We start from the raw sequence: 14,576 nt of genomic DNA on the forward strand, positions 1-14,576 counted from the left end.
GATTGTGAGAGGGCAGTTGGACATTCCTTGAGGGGTCCCAGGTTGGAGAGGGTACAGGCTGGGCTGAGGGACACCCCCCACCCCTTGCATGAGTTTTGTGCACCTACCTCTAGTGGTGAAATAAGAAAACAGCAATTTTGCTAAATTTATAAAATAAGGAAGTAACATTAATCATTATTTATGAAACTTCAACTATTTCATATGAGCTTTAATAGTCTACTTAAAATGTAAAATGCAAGACTTTGATAATGAAGTTTATTGGAAGGAATAATATCTGAAATACTCTATCAAATTTTAGAGATGGTGTTTGAGAAAAAGTTACACTGAGAAAAATATTAGAACATTATTGGATTTTTGTATAGACAGCGTCTGTATAATGCTGGGGAGACAGTCTATAATTTCAACCAAGAGTTTAGAAAAATGTGTAGGTATTTTACTATCTATAATAATAAAAATGTATCATGCTAATTAGACTGGACATCCTTCGGATGTCTTTACTTGTGGACAAAGCCGCAGCATGGGAGGTTGCGGGGGAAGGGATCCTGAGGCAGAGGCAGCAGAGGCCCCCGGCCACGGCAGTGGATAGGGACTGGGGCCAAGGCTCTTGGATGAATTTCGTGCATGGGTCTCTAGTGCATTATATAAGTCACCATATTCATTGATCTGTGGATGAGGCGTCAAAAGATATAGAACAAGTGAATCTTAAATCACATGAGACAGTAAAGAATTACAATACATCTAAGAGCTAAAATAATGAAAATAGCAAGTCTCTGCACCTCAGTGGACAGCCTTCAAATCTGGAGCTATATATAAAAAAAAAAGTCTGAAAATTACAAGTCTGTGTGTTTATTTATATTGAAGTTGTGAAATGGGACTAGTTAAACATTTAGAAAATGAACATTTTTGGGTGATTGGCTTCAAAACAAATATTCCAACAGAGATAGTAGTACTTTCTTAGTTTTTTAAAAGTGTTTGTTATTTAAGTGGACTGAGTGATTAAAAACACATTAAAAGTAATTGAACATATCAAATCCTATATAAAAAAGCCTACTATGCTAAGTATCCAGTTGGCCATTCAACCAATCAAAGTGTAATATGCTAATGATATGCTAAAGCTGCTCAACTGATTGCTATGATGTGCACTAACCACCGGGGGTAGACAGTCAACCGGTTAACCAGTCATGATGATGTGCACTGACCACCACGGGGCAGATACTCCAACTGGTAGGTTAGTTTGCTGCTTGGGTCAGGCCAATCGGGACTTAGCGAGACTGACACTCCCTGGAGCCCTCCTGTAGTCCCTCCCCAGCTGGCCAACCTCCAGCACCCCTCCCTGGCCCCAATCGTGCACCAGTGGGGTTCCTTGGTCTGATCTGCACTGTCTTGCAATCTGGGCTGAGGGACCTCTTCCCCCTGAGTGCATGAATTTCAGGCACTGGGCCTCTATTAAACTATAAAAGCCAAAGTTATAAAAAGAAAATTGTTACACCATTTGAAGCAAAATAAAATGAATAAAGTTAAACCAATTAATTAAATGACACACCAATAAAGTATTTTTGTGACTCAGTCAATAATGGAGATGTTGAATATATAAAATTACTGGAAGGTATAAGGGTTAGACCTATTTTGAATTGATGTTCAACAGAAGCAGAGAAAGGACTTACTGAACAAGATAATGTGAAAAGAAACTGCTTATGGAGAAACGTCACCTACTGAAGTTGGAAACATTTGTTGTGATTCTCTTTGTCCATTGTTGGCTCAAACTGTGGTGTGTCATATAGGTAGTGACAGACATACAAAATGAAAGTACCAACAATTTTTTTTACATGCTTTATAAATGGAATGGTTTCTTTCAAATGATTGGTGCTATAGTTTCTATTACTTGATAAACATTGTAAGCATAGCTTATTTAGAGATTATAAGGGACTAAATATATTTAAAATTTTTGAGTTATAAATTACTCATTCTGCTTATTAAATATTTTAAAGATAATTTCCACTAATATTCTCTATTTTGAGTAACAGTCTAGTATCAGACTTTACTCTGAAAGGTTGCTATTTAAGGTAACATTGAATGCCAGCAAATAAAAATGTATAAAATTGAATAGAAATTGATCTTAGTGACCTATACTTAGTGTTTTGAAATTTAGTCAAACAGGGACTCTAGGAAAATTGACTTAGATGTTTATTGATATACTTTTCAGGCCTGAAATTTTAAATTATTTATTGTCATAACTCTAATGCTTTGAAATGGTGTTCTTGGCACTCTTTTCCACATTCCTGTTCCTAAAGCTTAGTTGGAGAATCTCACATCTTTGGTTTAGAAAATTGCATTTGCTTATAACCTAGTACGCCTTGATAAGATTTAGCTTGTTAGCAGAAATTACTGAGGCTTGCTTTGTGCAGAGCATGGAACTGGATTGATCCCTGGATGAGGTACTGCTTTTGATGTGGGAATAGGGGGACAGAGAGCACTTCATGAAATAGACATCTGTTTAAGAAGTGGTATTTTAGATGAAGTTCAATATGATGTGTTTCTAAAAAATAAATGTGAAGTATCTTAAGAGCTTAAATATGTTTTTTTAATAGTTCGTATCAGATCATCATCTCATCTGTTTTGTTGCTTCTCATTCTGTTAAATGATGAAGCGAAGAAATATTTGCTTTGACTAGTCCTTCTTCCTTTAAGTCTCTGGGAAGTGATTTTTCCAGATGTTTTATCAGGGAATATGTTCATTTTGGAGTTTTATACACATTAAATAGCACTGCTTATGGTGTAGAACTTTCCTATCATAGAATTGTAAACAGTTAACCCCAAATGTTTTCTGGCTTGTGATAAATATAAAATGATTTTGGGAAATAATTCTTGTCTCCAAAATATGAGACAACTATTAACAAAGCATTTTTGTTTTAGGTTTGGATTTTCTTTCCCTTATTCCAGTTGATCCTCAGGTATGTATCCTGAATTTAAGCAACTAATTTGTATTTGATCGTTGCTTATGTCATACTAACTAAAAATGACCAGTTGCATAAAATCAGGACAGTCAACTCACAGTTATTTAAATTGCTGCTAAGAAAGTACTATATAAATACTTCACAGTTTTATTTGGAGGAATAAAGTTGCTGTTTTTCAACTTATGATGTTTTTTGGTCTTAATATCTGAATTTGAAATTATATTTTATTTAGTTTAATAATCAGTTGGCATTTATCAAGCACTTTCAGTGATTAAAATGAGGGGAAGCAGTGCTAGATTACTAAAAGTTAAAATTGAAAGAAATTGTAAAACACTTGTTTTATACAGAGAAAACAGCTAAAACTATTAAACTGTTTGAATTATTATCTTGAGTCTTCCTTATTTTTAAAGGCAATCAGATTCAGACTTTGGGGGTGCCCCAGCCTAAGTTGCTATAAATTATAAATTATTCTTGTTTTCTCTGTTAGAGGTAAGAAATTCTATAATCCCAGAGTATCAACATGAAGACCTTGCAGTGAGCATGGACCCCGCTGGCAGGCGTGTAGCAGAGGCAGAGCAGAGGAGGGAAAGGCATGGGAAAGCCAGGGGCAAAGTAAAACAAAGAGACTTTGAAAGGTGTGTTGAGATTTGGAAGGGTACATGGACCACCAAATTCATAGGTGCTCAGAATCAGCTAACTGCAGGTCTTGTATTGGCCTCCTGTTTGAATACTCTGGATCTGGTCACACAAACAACACTGGAAATATTGGCCCAAGGTAATATGCACAGAATGAAGAATTTCTTCTTCTTACCCTGAATTGACTTTGTGACATCAATAGATTCTATCTATAGCAAAAGTATACATATATCTTTCTAGGAAATTGATTCTTTGGGCTTAAAATGTTACTGATTTTTTTTTTAATGTGAACTATCCTTTTAAAAAAAAATTACCTTGGAACCTAGAGGATTCAGATTTCACAGTGCTATTTAGCTGCTTAGTGTCAGGCTAACTTAATTGATAAGGCAATGGAAGAGTTAGAGGTTGTGCCTTCAGTCCTTCATAGAATCTTTAAGATTTGTTCTACTTTACCTCCATATTGCCCCATTATTCTTGTGCAGATTACGCATAAAGGATAGAATTAGAGGTAAATGCCTGCAATCCGAGTATAATAAATATTCAATGTATAGATCCTATTGATAGCAGGACTGTAGTATCTAGCATTCATTTTCTAAAGGAAGAAGAGTACTTTTTTACTACCACACAGTCAAAAACTGCCTGAGAGACAAAATAAAATGTAAGTTCTGACCTTTTTTCCAGATTCCTTCCCCAATTTTGTTGGAAAGTAGGAAATGTATTTGCTTTTAAAGAAAGTTAATGCTTGAGAGTTTAACTTCCTTTAGAACTCTTTAAGAACTATTCCTTTTCCTCTAACCAATATCCCTTGAATTTCTTAGTGCATGGCATTCATTTTATTCATGATCCAAGACAGTTATCCATCCTAAATATTAAATTACTTTATTGAAGGCAGAATTGGTGGTGTTCTTCCCATGGACAAGCAGCTCAGACCTGGGGCTTTTCCCCTTATCATTTTACAGATCACATAATTAAACAACCTCAGTTTTAAATTTTGTTCTGTAACTTAGTATCTCCAATGATAGCTGACTATAGAAGTGATAAGATTGATCAGATACCCTTTCATACAATCTGAAGATAAAATATTTCTCACATAAAATATTCTATAGCAATATAAAAATAAAGCTTTTAGTGGTCCCCCCCCTCCCCCCCCCCGACTAATACTAGAGTGTTAAACTCAAGTTTGAATTTGTTTAAGAATCAGCAACCAAACTGGCAAGGAAACAAAATGTGAACTCTTGGAAAAGGTTGTCAGGGAATTATCACAATGAAAATTAGATTAGATCTCTTTTAAGATTTATTCCGAAATTTTGTGATTACGTGAGATAGTTTTCTGTACTGGGCATCCCGTGGTAGTTAGCTACCATGTTGTCTCTGTTAGAATGAGTGCTGTCCTTACAATTACACAGGTATTGTACGTGCATGTTCAGAGAGAGTCAAATGCCACTCTTGAGTTGATCAGTTTTTTGTATATATATATTATTGATTTCAGAGAGGGAGAGATAGAAACATCAATGAGAAGAGAGAATAATTAATTGGCTGCCTCCTGCAGGCCCCCTAGTGGGGATTGTGCAATAATCAGAATTCAACCTTGACCTCCTGGTTCATACATTGACCCTCAACATGGAGCCATGTTAGCTGGGCTAATTGATTTATTTTAACATTATTCCTAAACTGTCTGATTGATAATAAATTTTGAAAGGATTATCAAATTTTGAAATAGCATTTTTGCTCACTACCATTAAAAAGAAATGTTTACTATCCTTTTGCGGTGTGATTTAAATCTGGTATAAACACATGTAGCTAGAGATCTTTTTGAGGTTATGAGTCATGATTGTGGGGCCATATTCTCTATTAAATATTGACATTTTTGTAATTGCACCTATATATTTGGTCAGCAAACAAATTCTACAAGTTTTGAGAATCAAGAATATATACTACATTCTCTAAGTAATGTAAAATAGCTATATTCATGCCATATTTCATTCAAAGACCTGGTTTTGAGAATTTTTTAAATCCCATTGGGATTAAAATACGTGGCTCTCACCTGTACTTATCTAACAATTTCTAGTCTCTATTTGAAATCAATGTAGCCTCTTCCTCATCAGCATCATTGTTTGTTTCAAGCAGTACTGTCCTCCTATGTTTTTGGATAGTCTCACCTCACCCTTAACAGCAAGCAGTACGTCTGTCACCACCACCAGCCCCCATGAAAGCAACACTCATGTTAGCTCATCCAGCAGCAGGAGTGAGACAGGGGTCATAACCAGCAGTGGAAGGAACATTCCAGACATCATCTCATTGGACTAAAGGAGGACTTGCTCGATTCTAGGAATCATTCATCAAAACTGCTCTTTCTTGGATCTCTGGCCCTTGGAAGCTATTTTTTTAATAACAGTTACTTTGATATTTATTGAAATGTCAAATGGATTCTTTTGCTTTCTGAGAGACAAACACAGATGACTGTGGCAAGAACCAAATGACACACAAGATTTTTCTTATTCATGCTGTACTCTGAGCATCAGATGCGTTCAGCCATAGCTGTGTCTTCTTGGGAGACGGATTTCAGTTTCATGTTACTGGATGGATTCTACAAAAACAGTTAAACATTTCTTGTTGTAATAAACAGCAATAAAATTACGTAAATGTGCAAGTAAACTTTTTTCTAATTAAAAAGGATGTAATCAATGATTTTAAAAGGACAGCAACTTTCGTTTAACCTGATGTGAAGGAAAAATATATGGAAAGAAGTTGTGTTTGCCAAATGAGTTGTTGCCACACAGATTTGTTCTATTTCGTTGAACTGATGAAGTCTTGACAGTGGCCAAAGCATGGGTTCCACTTTTTTTCCTGATTCCATCAAAGAATAATGGCCTTCGTGTCGCGCATTTTTCCCTGATTGTCATTTACATTCAATGTTATTTGCTACTGAATACAGAGAGAAGTTCTAGGATCTGGCTGTTCTTTATTGGCGAGTATGTAGAAGAACACTACATAGATTCTACCCTGATGTAATGTGTGTTATTTTTTGTAATTTTATAATCTCATTCTAGAGATTTCTGTAAATTTGGGGCTTGTCTTCTCAAAAAAAAAAAAAAAAAAAAAAAAGTGCTTTGCAGCCATTGAAGGAAATGTTTTAGGAGTATGGTGGCTGAAATGTTAGAATTTTGTTCTTACTGTCCAGAATCATGGAGAGTTTAGAGGCAATAGAAGAACAGACTTAGGGGAGTTTGGGAATAACAAAGATTAATTTATTCCTAAGAATTGCTTTTGCTCACTTTATAAAATAACATTCAAATCTTGTTGAAACGTTTCAGATTTCAGTGATACCAAGAAAACATGTTTTAGGTCTCTGATCATTTTTAAAGAAAAACCAGACAGCAAGAGGAAGGGTGGTATCAGATTTCCTTTTTCTTAAGAGAAATCCTTCCTGAGACCACGAAAGACCTGAACCCCACTTTAAAAACCACTCTACTTTCTTTTGCTTCATTTGGCTTCCTAAATAATTTTAGAATTCTCAAGGAGCTAATACTTTCCCAATGCTTAGCTTTCTCTGCCTAAGCTATCTCTGTTTTACAGATAAACTCTTTTTAAAATGGGTCATCTGATTCTCAAGCTGAGTGCCCAGGTGGAAAGCGAGTTCAGTGAGAACAGGGACGCATGACTTGAGTTGGTGCAACTCCATGGAGCTGACTTGACATGCTTGGTTTTTACACCTTCTCAAGTTTTCATGGCCTCTGTGCACCTTTTGTGCTGATTTAAGATCATGTGGTTTTCTGTATCATCCCTTTATTGGCCACATCATCCCCTTAATGTATTACCCTTTTTGGACGGCTGCTTATTATTAAAAACGTGGAAAATAAACTTCCTGCAGTAGTTGTGCCATAGTTGCTAGTTCTATCTTGTCATTAGATTTCCAATCTATGTTACAATCCTTTCGTCCAGATACAGAATATCTTCATAGTAGATATTTATGTTGCTGCTTTAAATACAGATGCAATTTCTGTTAACTGTAATCAGATAGAAAAAGTAACCTGACTTATGTAGTATAATTTGTCAATAAAGAAATGATGTATATTTGTTATCATTTTGTTACCCTTTAGATTCTCAGCGACTCCCCTTCCCAGTTTAACCAACAGAGTTTTATAAGGTCAATTAAAATATGAATAGAAGTTAGTTTATTTACTTGTTTTTTATAATAGATACCTCTGCTTTTATAGTTGTGATTTGTTTCTTTTTCAATATTTTATGTGAACAGTTTTAGTGTACCTTTCTGGTGCTTTCCGTTGGTTACATATAAATTTTTAATTTATCTCATGCAGACATATTTAAAAATCACTATTATGTTTATAACTTTAAAATCCAGGGCTTTTGTGTATACATTTTTGAAGGTGAGCACTTTTCTTTATGCCTTTGGCTTTATGACAACTGCATGTTTATTAAGCCATTATCCTTTTTCAGTGTGGTCACTAAATATTTTTACCAAGACCCTGGCTTTTTGTTGTTAATCCTCACTGGTGAATATTTTGTCCATTGACAATGGAACGGAGTGGGGAGGGAAGAAAGGAGAGAGAGAAACATCGATGTGTGAAAGCCACATCAATCAGTTGCCTCCCACATGCATTCCCAACTGGGGTGGGATAAAATCTGGGACCCTTGTGTTCTCGGGCGAACACACTATTGAGCTACGCCTACCAGAGCAACCCTGACTTTTTATTTATTTTTTATTTTTTTTAACCCTGACTTTTTAGCAGTTGATTTTGCTAGCCCGGATATTTTGTTTAACCAAGTATAATGCAGTTCTAGAGATCGTCTTACCTGTTGCTTAGATGTCAGCCAGCTGGTGATTATGTGGAGTACCTTAAGGGAAGGAACTGCTACTACTAGTCTCTTGCAAACACCTGCCAACCTATATTTTTATCTTTATTCCCTTAGAAAAGTTAAGGGCTTTTCTTGCTTTTGTACCTCCTGGCAGTGTAATGGGTGCTGATACAGCGTCACACCTGCAGTTTGCTTATATTCACTGACTTTCTGACGCTTGGATGAGCCACTTTAGGATTTCACTTCCATTTCTGCTCAGAAGGTGTATTGTCTTTTTCTGTGTATAATATGCTTTTTTTTTCTTCTTCTTCTTTCTAAAACCATTAGACTGAAAATCGAGGGGCGTCTTATACACAGCTGTCAGCCAAGGAGAGAGCAGTGTGGGTGGGCAGCTGTCCATGCCTTGTCAAACAGGCTTCTTCTAGTCACGAGCCTTATTGTTATGATGTCAGCTAATGCCATAATTGGAGGTGGAGGTGGTGGTGAGTGCACAGATGCAACAGGGACCTGAGCGTTCTGAGCCCATAAAAATGCCAAAAAATAAAAATATAAATACCTGTAAGTGATTGTCTTACTCTGCAAAATTCAAACTGAATGTAATCAGTTATGCAAAAGAGCATGGAAATAGAGCTGCGGAGACAATTTGGACCTCTTCCCAGTGTATGATCAGACAGTGGAGAAAACAAGAACAACTTAAGATGTCAAAAGAGAAGAAAACCTTAAGGAAAACCAGCCCTAACCGGTTTGGCTCAGTGGATGGTCCCAGGTTCGATTCCGGTCACGGGCATGTACCTTGGTTGCACGCACATCCCCAGTAGGGGGTTTGCTGGAGGCAGCTGGTCGATGTTTCTTCTCTCTCATTGATGTTTATAATTATCCCTCTCCCTTCCTCTCTGTAAAAAATCAACAAAATATTTCTTTTTTTTTTTTTTTTTTTTTAAAAAGGAAAATTAGCAAAATGTTTAAAAAAATTGATTTCTTAATTTTGGGTTGAAAAACTGGGGAACATCTTATACATGAGGGTGTCTTATACATGGAAAAATATGGTAAATATTTGTCATAGGACAATTATGAAGGCCTAATGAAACAGTAGAGGTAAATTTAGGCTATGTGCCATTTATCTAATGTGTTGCAGGAAAGCCAGAATGAAAATACCATGATTAGAAATCGTGAGTATAAATTAGTTCCGTAACTCTTGGTATAAAACAAGTTTCCTTAGCGTAGCATTTCAAGGAATTTGAAGAAAGGTAAGGTGTTGCATTTTGGGTGAAGTGTTCTACAGAGACCTCTGACCTTGAGATTCAGACCTTTCAGATATTCTGCCTTCAGATGAATCTTGGACACTTGATTTTGTGATCAACTGTCTGTGTTCTTTCTGCCAATAAAGTCTGTATTAGTTACATTTTGTCTTTTTTTTTTTTTTTAAAGAAGTTGATTTTTACAAAGCATTAGTTTAATTCTCAGGTATGCTGTTAATTTCTAGCCCCCAATTAATAAAAGCATTTAACTTTTTGTGGTGTTTTTTTTTTTTTTGGGGGGGGGGGTGGAGGGCGTGTTTTTTCTTTTTTGTAAACACTTTTATTTTACTAATTTTTTCATGTCAAAAAATTTAGAGCATGTGCCATTTAAACTTGGGTTTGACATTGTATTTAGTGGCTCTGGGTTCATGTGGTAGGAGCTCATTGATGATTCAATCTGATTTATTAACCATCTTTGCTACAGTTTTACTTAAACATGGTGAAACTAGTGGGAAAGACTAAGACTTTCTGTGCTTTTTTAGAGAGTCTGATGCTACTGTCAAATAAATTACTGGTTTGTAAGTTTTTTTTGTTGTTGCTAGGTACCACAGCAATCCCTAGTAGAAACAAATAAAAATGCCCATTCTTCTTTAATTCTTGCCTGATTCATCAATGTTTTTGTTTTTGTTTCTGTTTATATCAGTTATACATTCTCATTATGGTAAAATTAGACAACAGAAAAGTATGAAGAAAACCTATTGTCAACCTTTATTAATTGTGTGATATTCCTTTTATAGATGTGCCATGATTCCTATCACTTTTCCTCATTGGACATTTTAGATTGCATCTCATAATGTTACAGTTGAATGTCCTTGTGCATAAATTTTTCCTTAGGAAAAATTCACAAAGGTGAATTTTGGGGTCAAGGGTATAAACACTTCTGTAGTTCTTGCTTCATGTGACCTTACCAAGTGGATATACTAATTTCCCCCCCAACCATGTGGTGTGAGAAGAGCTATCTGACTGTATTTTCTAAGAACATGCACGATTTATCTCTATGCAGGTATCTGAACTAAGACACTCTGCTTCCCTGGCCTGGATGAGCTAGGCTAACTGATTTTGGAGGTAATTGGAAATTTTCCTGAGCTGTCTCATTATCAAACACATCTGACATGTTCCAGAAACACCTGTATGTAGATATCCCAATGGTTTTTCACAGAGTTTTGTTGTTGTTTTTCACTGTGAAGTAGCCCATTGTCAGGCTACACTTTCCAGTTTTAGAAAATATCGACACTTTAAAAAAATTGTTCTGAGGGCCAGCCCTTAGTAGCCAGCTTTCCTTTCCTCTTCCTGTAGGCTCCGTGTTGGCCTTTCTGAGCTCCCCAAAGCCAATAGCATCTCCTGAGCCAGTCAGTCCAACTCAAACTGGAAATGTGGTAAGACTAAAACAACAGCTGGCCAAGCTTTGCCTATTCTACTTTCCGTTCTTTCATGTTTCCAATCAGATCTTGGTGTTCTAAGGACAGCTGTGGGGGGAAAAAAAACATTGCTAGTTTCAGGTACTTAAGGTGTGTGATTTTCTTGATGGGTATACCACATTGATTATTTCCCATCTGCTTTTTATTTCTGAGTGGCTTTTAAAGCTTACTCTAGAATCTCAAAGCTTAACTCTTTTAAATGAAGGAGAGTGTTGTGTTAGAAAATAGAATATCCTCTTATGTTGGCCTTCATCAAACTACTCAACACACGTTTATTCAGTATGTTTTGTAAATGTATGTAGAAGGCAGTAGTGTAAATGATCTGGTCCCAGACAGCAAAGGGCTTATCATCAAGTTATCAAAAATCAAGAATTCTTACCTTATTGCTTGTCTCATTTTTGATTCTTTTAAGTATATTTCCAGTAGGACATGATCTCACTCATCTAGGGGAAATGGTGAACGACATAGACTGATGAACAAGAACAGACCCAGAGACAAGGAGCCATGGGTCAGACTGTTGGACCTCAGAGGGAGGGTAGGGATAAAAGGGAGAGATCAACCAAAGGACTTATGTGCATACATATGAGTCTAACCAGTGGTCAAGGACAATAGCGGGGTGGGGGCATGAGTGGGGGATGGGTAGGGGATTGGAATGAAGGATTGAGGACAAATATGTGATACCTTAATCAATAAAGAAATTTAAAAAAAAGTAATGGGACGTGTTGGGCCGAGAAGCAGGAATGTGACCAGGCTGATGGACCTCGTGATATGGGAGAAAAACCATGCGGACATGGGGAGAATGTGCAAACTCCACACAGGCAGTGGAACTGGCCAGGAATTTTTATTTTCTTATCAATGTTTCAATAAAAAGAAGTTGAACAAAAACAAACAAAAAAACATGGAGAAGGTAGGTCAATCTGAAATCAACATTTGCCATTGAAGGCCTCAACCCTGCGCCCCAGCACAAATGTGAGCATCCCCAGAGATGAGACCACAGTCCCCCACTGTTCCCATCCTGAAGGCTCTGATGACATTGGGATAACATTTAGGCAGCATCGTAGCTTAAAGGTACTTTTAGTTTTATATGCTCTTATTCACTCACGCATCAGAGAATAACTTACCAGAGTTTATAGAAAGAAAGATACCTTGCTATTTAAAGTGGCCATTCTCATCCTTAGCGTCACATTGGGAGCTTTAAAAAGTGTAATGCCCAAGACACCTCCCAGGCCAGCCAGAATTCAAGCGCAGCAGTGGCCACACACACACAGCTGCTTTCTCTGTCCGCCTGGATGTTGGCCTTTGGAGATCCTTAGCATCACTGCCCAGGAGCAGCTGGCCTGGGGTGGGGGAGGGGGAGAATGGGGGGTGGGGGGAAGTGGATTGGAAGAATATTTTGGTGATAGAGGCTTAATGAAGCAGGAACTCGGCCTGAAGCTCAGCTGCCCAAAACTGAATTCAGAAAGGAACACAATTATAGTGTATTTTATTTTGGCTCAGTAGCAGACCCAAAATCATGGGTAGAGGGAGAGAAAGGTCCCCATTCAGAGCCTTCCTCCTTCAAGAATTTGACGATTTCTCATTTGTCTCCCTGTCAAGGAACATTTCCTAATTCAGAGCAGCTGTTTTCCTGCTATCTGCTAAGCCACCTTTGCTGTTTGGCAAGCTTCTGTACATGTTTTGGTCTATTTCTGTGCTTTCTATTCTATTCCATTAGCAATTTGTCCATTCAGGTGTCACTACCATACTGTTTTAATGACTGAGGCTTTATAATACCAGTCAAGCTGTTTCCCTCTGATGGTGCTGCTTTTTCAGAGTTACAGAAGAAGATTTAATCAGAGTCACACGTTTATCTAATCTGGACTTAACGTTTCATGCCCACGGTTTGCAAATTCTTTCTGCCCTTGCCCCTGGCCCTATTCTCATCTTCATCTTTGGTGAAACTTTTCCTTTCAAATGAAACCTTGCAAGCAGATGAAGAGGAGCGGCCCAGGTGGAAGGTGGTGGGCGCTGGAAACCTATGGTTTTGAAGGGGAGTCTGAACATCACTGACTCATGTACGTACACGCTGCCTCATAATCTTCGAGAAAAGGCAAGCAGTTCTAAATCACCGCAATTCATACTACCTTAGTTCCTTCAGTTGATTGGATGAGGCCTACCCTCCTTATGAAGAGCAGCCTACTGATTTAAATGTTAATCTCTTCTTTAAAAACTCCTTCACTGAAACATCTGGAACAATGTTTGACCAAATATCTGGGTAATGTGGGTTCGCCAAATGGATACAAAATTAACCATCACACTCGGCAAACATTAGCTGAACATAGCTCTCCTGGTATAGCCATACAGGAGAGAAAGGTTGCTGTTCTCAGCACTCTCACAATCTGGCTGGGTATAGCAGCTGGCACACACAGGAGGAGGTGATGAGCTCACCCTGCAGGTGAGCATGAGGGGGTGGAGTGAGGGAAAGCTTTTTGGGGGAGGGGGTCCCCCCATTAAACCGAGTCTTGAAGGCTTATTTCTGTATTGTGAGCTCCTTGGCACATAGCAGGTGTTCAATAAATATCTGTGAGTGAAGTGGAGAGAGGTGGAGTGAGATGGCGATCGTCCATGCTGAGGAGTTGAATGCAGTGGACAGTGACTTGCCCATTAGACAGTGAAAGCAGCATTGAGCAGGCTGGTGGCGGGGTGCAGAACGGACTGTAGGGGCTGACAGGAGGCTGGGGGAACAGTCTTGAGTCTACTGCATTCGACCAGCCTGGCATACACAGGCAATTCACTAAGCCACTGGCAAACCTACCTGGCGAGGGATGGGGAGGAGGGAGATTTGGGAGGCAGGACTGAGTGCTGAGGCTCCAGGTCTGGACCCCACACAGGAAGGGCTCTCACACATCCTTGTTTTACAGTTGAGGACTCAGACCCAGAGGAGACGGGCTCTCTGACAGCATATATTGGACCAAAACCCAGGCCCTACCTCTGTCTGGCCCGGTGCTATTTCCAGGCCTCTTGCTCTGCTGACCAATGGTGCTTAGCGAAGTCTCCAAGGTCATCCCAGCCTCTAAAGTGGGAGACGGTCCCCAGGCTCCGCACTCAGTGACACCTCCGGCTGCAGAGGCGGGGGTGGGGGTGGTGGTGGTGGTGAAGGGGAGTGGTCACCCGGGGCTTCTCGGGGTGCAGTCCTCATTCTGGAGCAGCTGCCTCCGGGCTTCCAGGCTGGCCCGGAGTGGCATCCTTATTTTAAGCATAATTCCCGTTGGAGGGAGGAAGTGACCGGGGAAAATGTGAAAATGAGTAGAACTTGCAGGATGAGTGTGACAGGAAGCAGGGAACACGAACACTGACGAGGCACAGCTGTTATTTCTGCTTTTTATAGCAACTCCAAGTCAGACTTTTCACACAAGGTAGGAACCCCTTCGCTCCTGAGTGGTTTCTGGGCCCACACCCTCGGGAGCCTCGATG

General features: G+C 38.6%; 1 protein-coding gene across 10 annotated transcripts in view; it reads left to right on the forward strand.

Moving 5' to 3' along the window:
- Positions 1-9,332, forward strand: part of PIAS2 (protein inhibitor of activated STAT 2) — a 49,062-nt gene extending 39,730 nt beyond the window's left edge. For 4 of the 10 annotated variants that reach the window (XM_084888219.1, XM_084888214.1, XM_084888217.1 and 1 more), the window contains 2 exons: positions 2,913-2,950; positions 5,717-9,332. In XM_084888219.1, the coding sequence (XP_084744345.1) occupies positions 2,913-2,950; positions 5,717-5,896 (218 nt within the window). In that variant the 3' untranslated portion in view covers positions 5,897-9,332. Of the gene's footprint in view, positions 1-2,912; positions 2,951-5,679 lie in introns of all 10 variants that reach the window. The other 6 variants (XM_084888216.1, XM_084888209.1, XM_084888215.1 and 3 more) reach the window with 3 other exon arrangements.
- Positions 9,333-14,576: the final 5,244 nt, after the last annotated feature.

This window comes from Pipistrellus hanaki (genome assembly GCF_964339955.1).
Source record: "Pipistrellus hanaki genome assembly, chromosome: 6".
In the NCBI taxonomy this organism is placed as follows: Eukaryota; Metazoa; Chordata; class Mammalia; order Chiroptera; family Vespertilionidae; genus Pipistrellus; species Pipistrellus hanaki.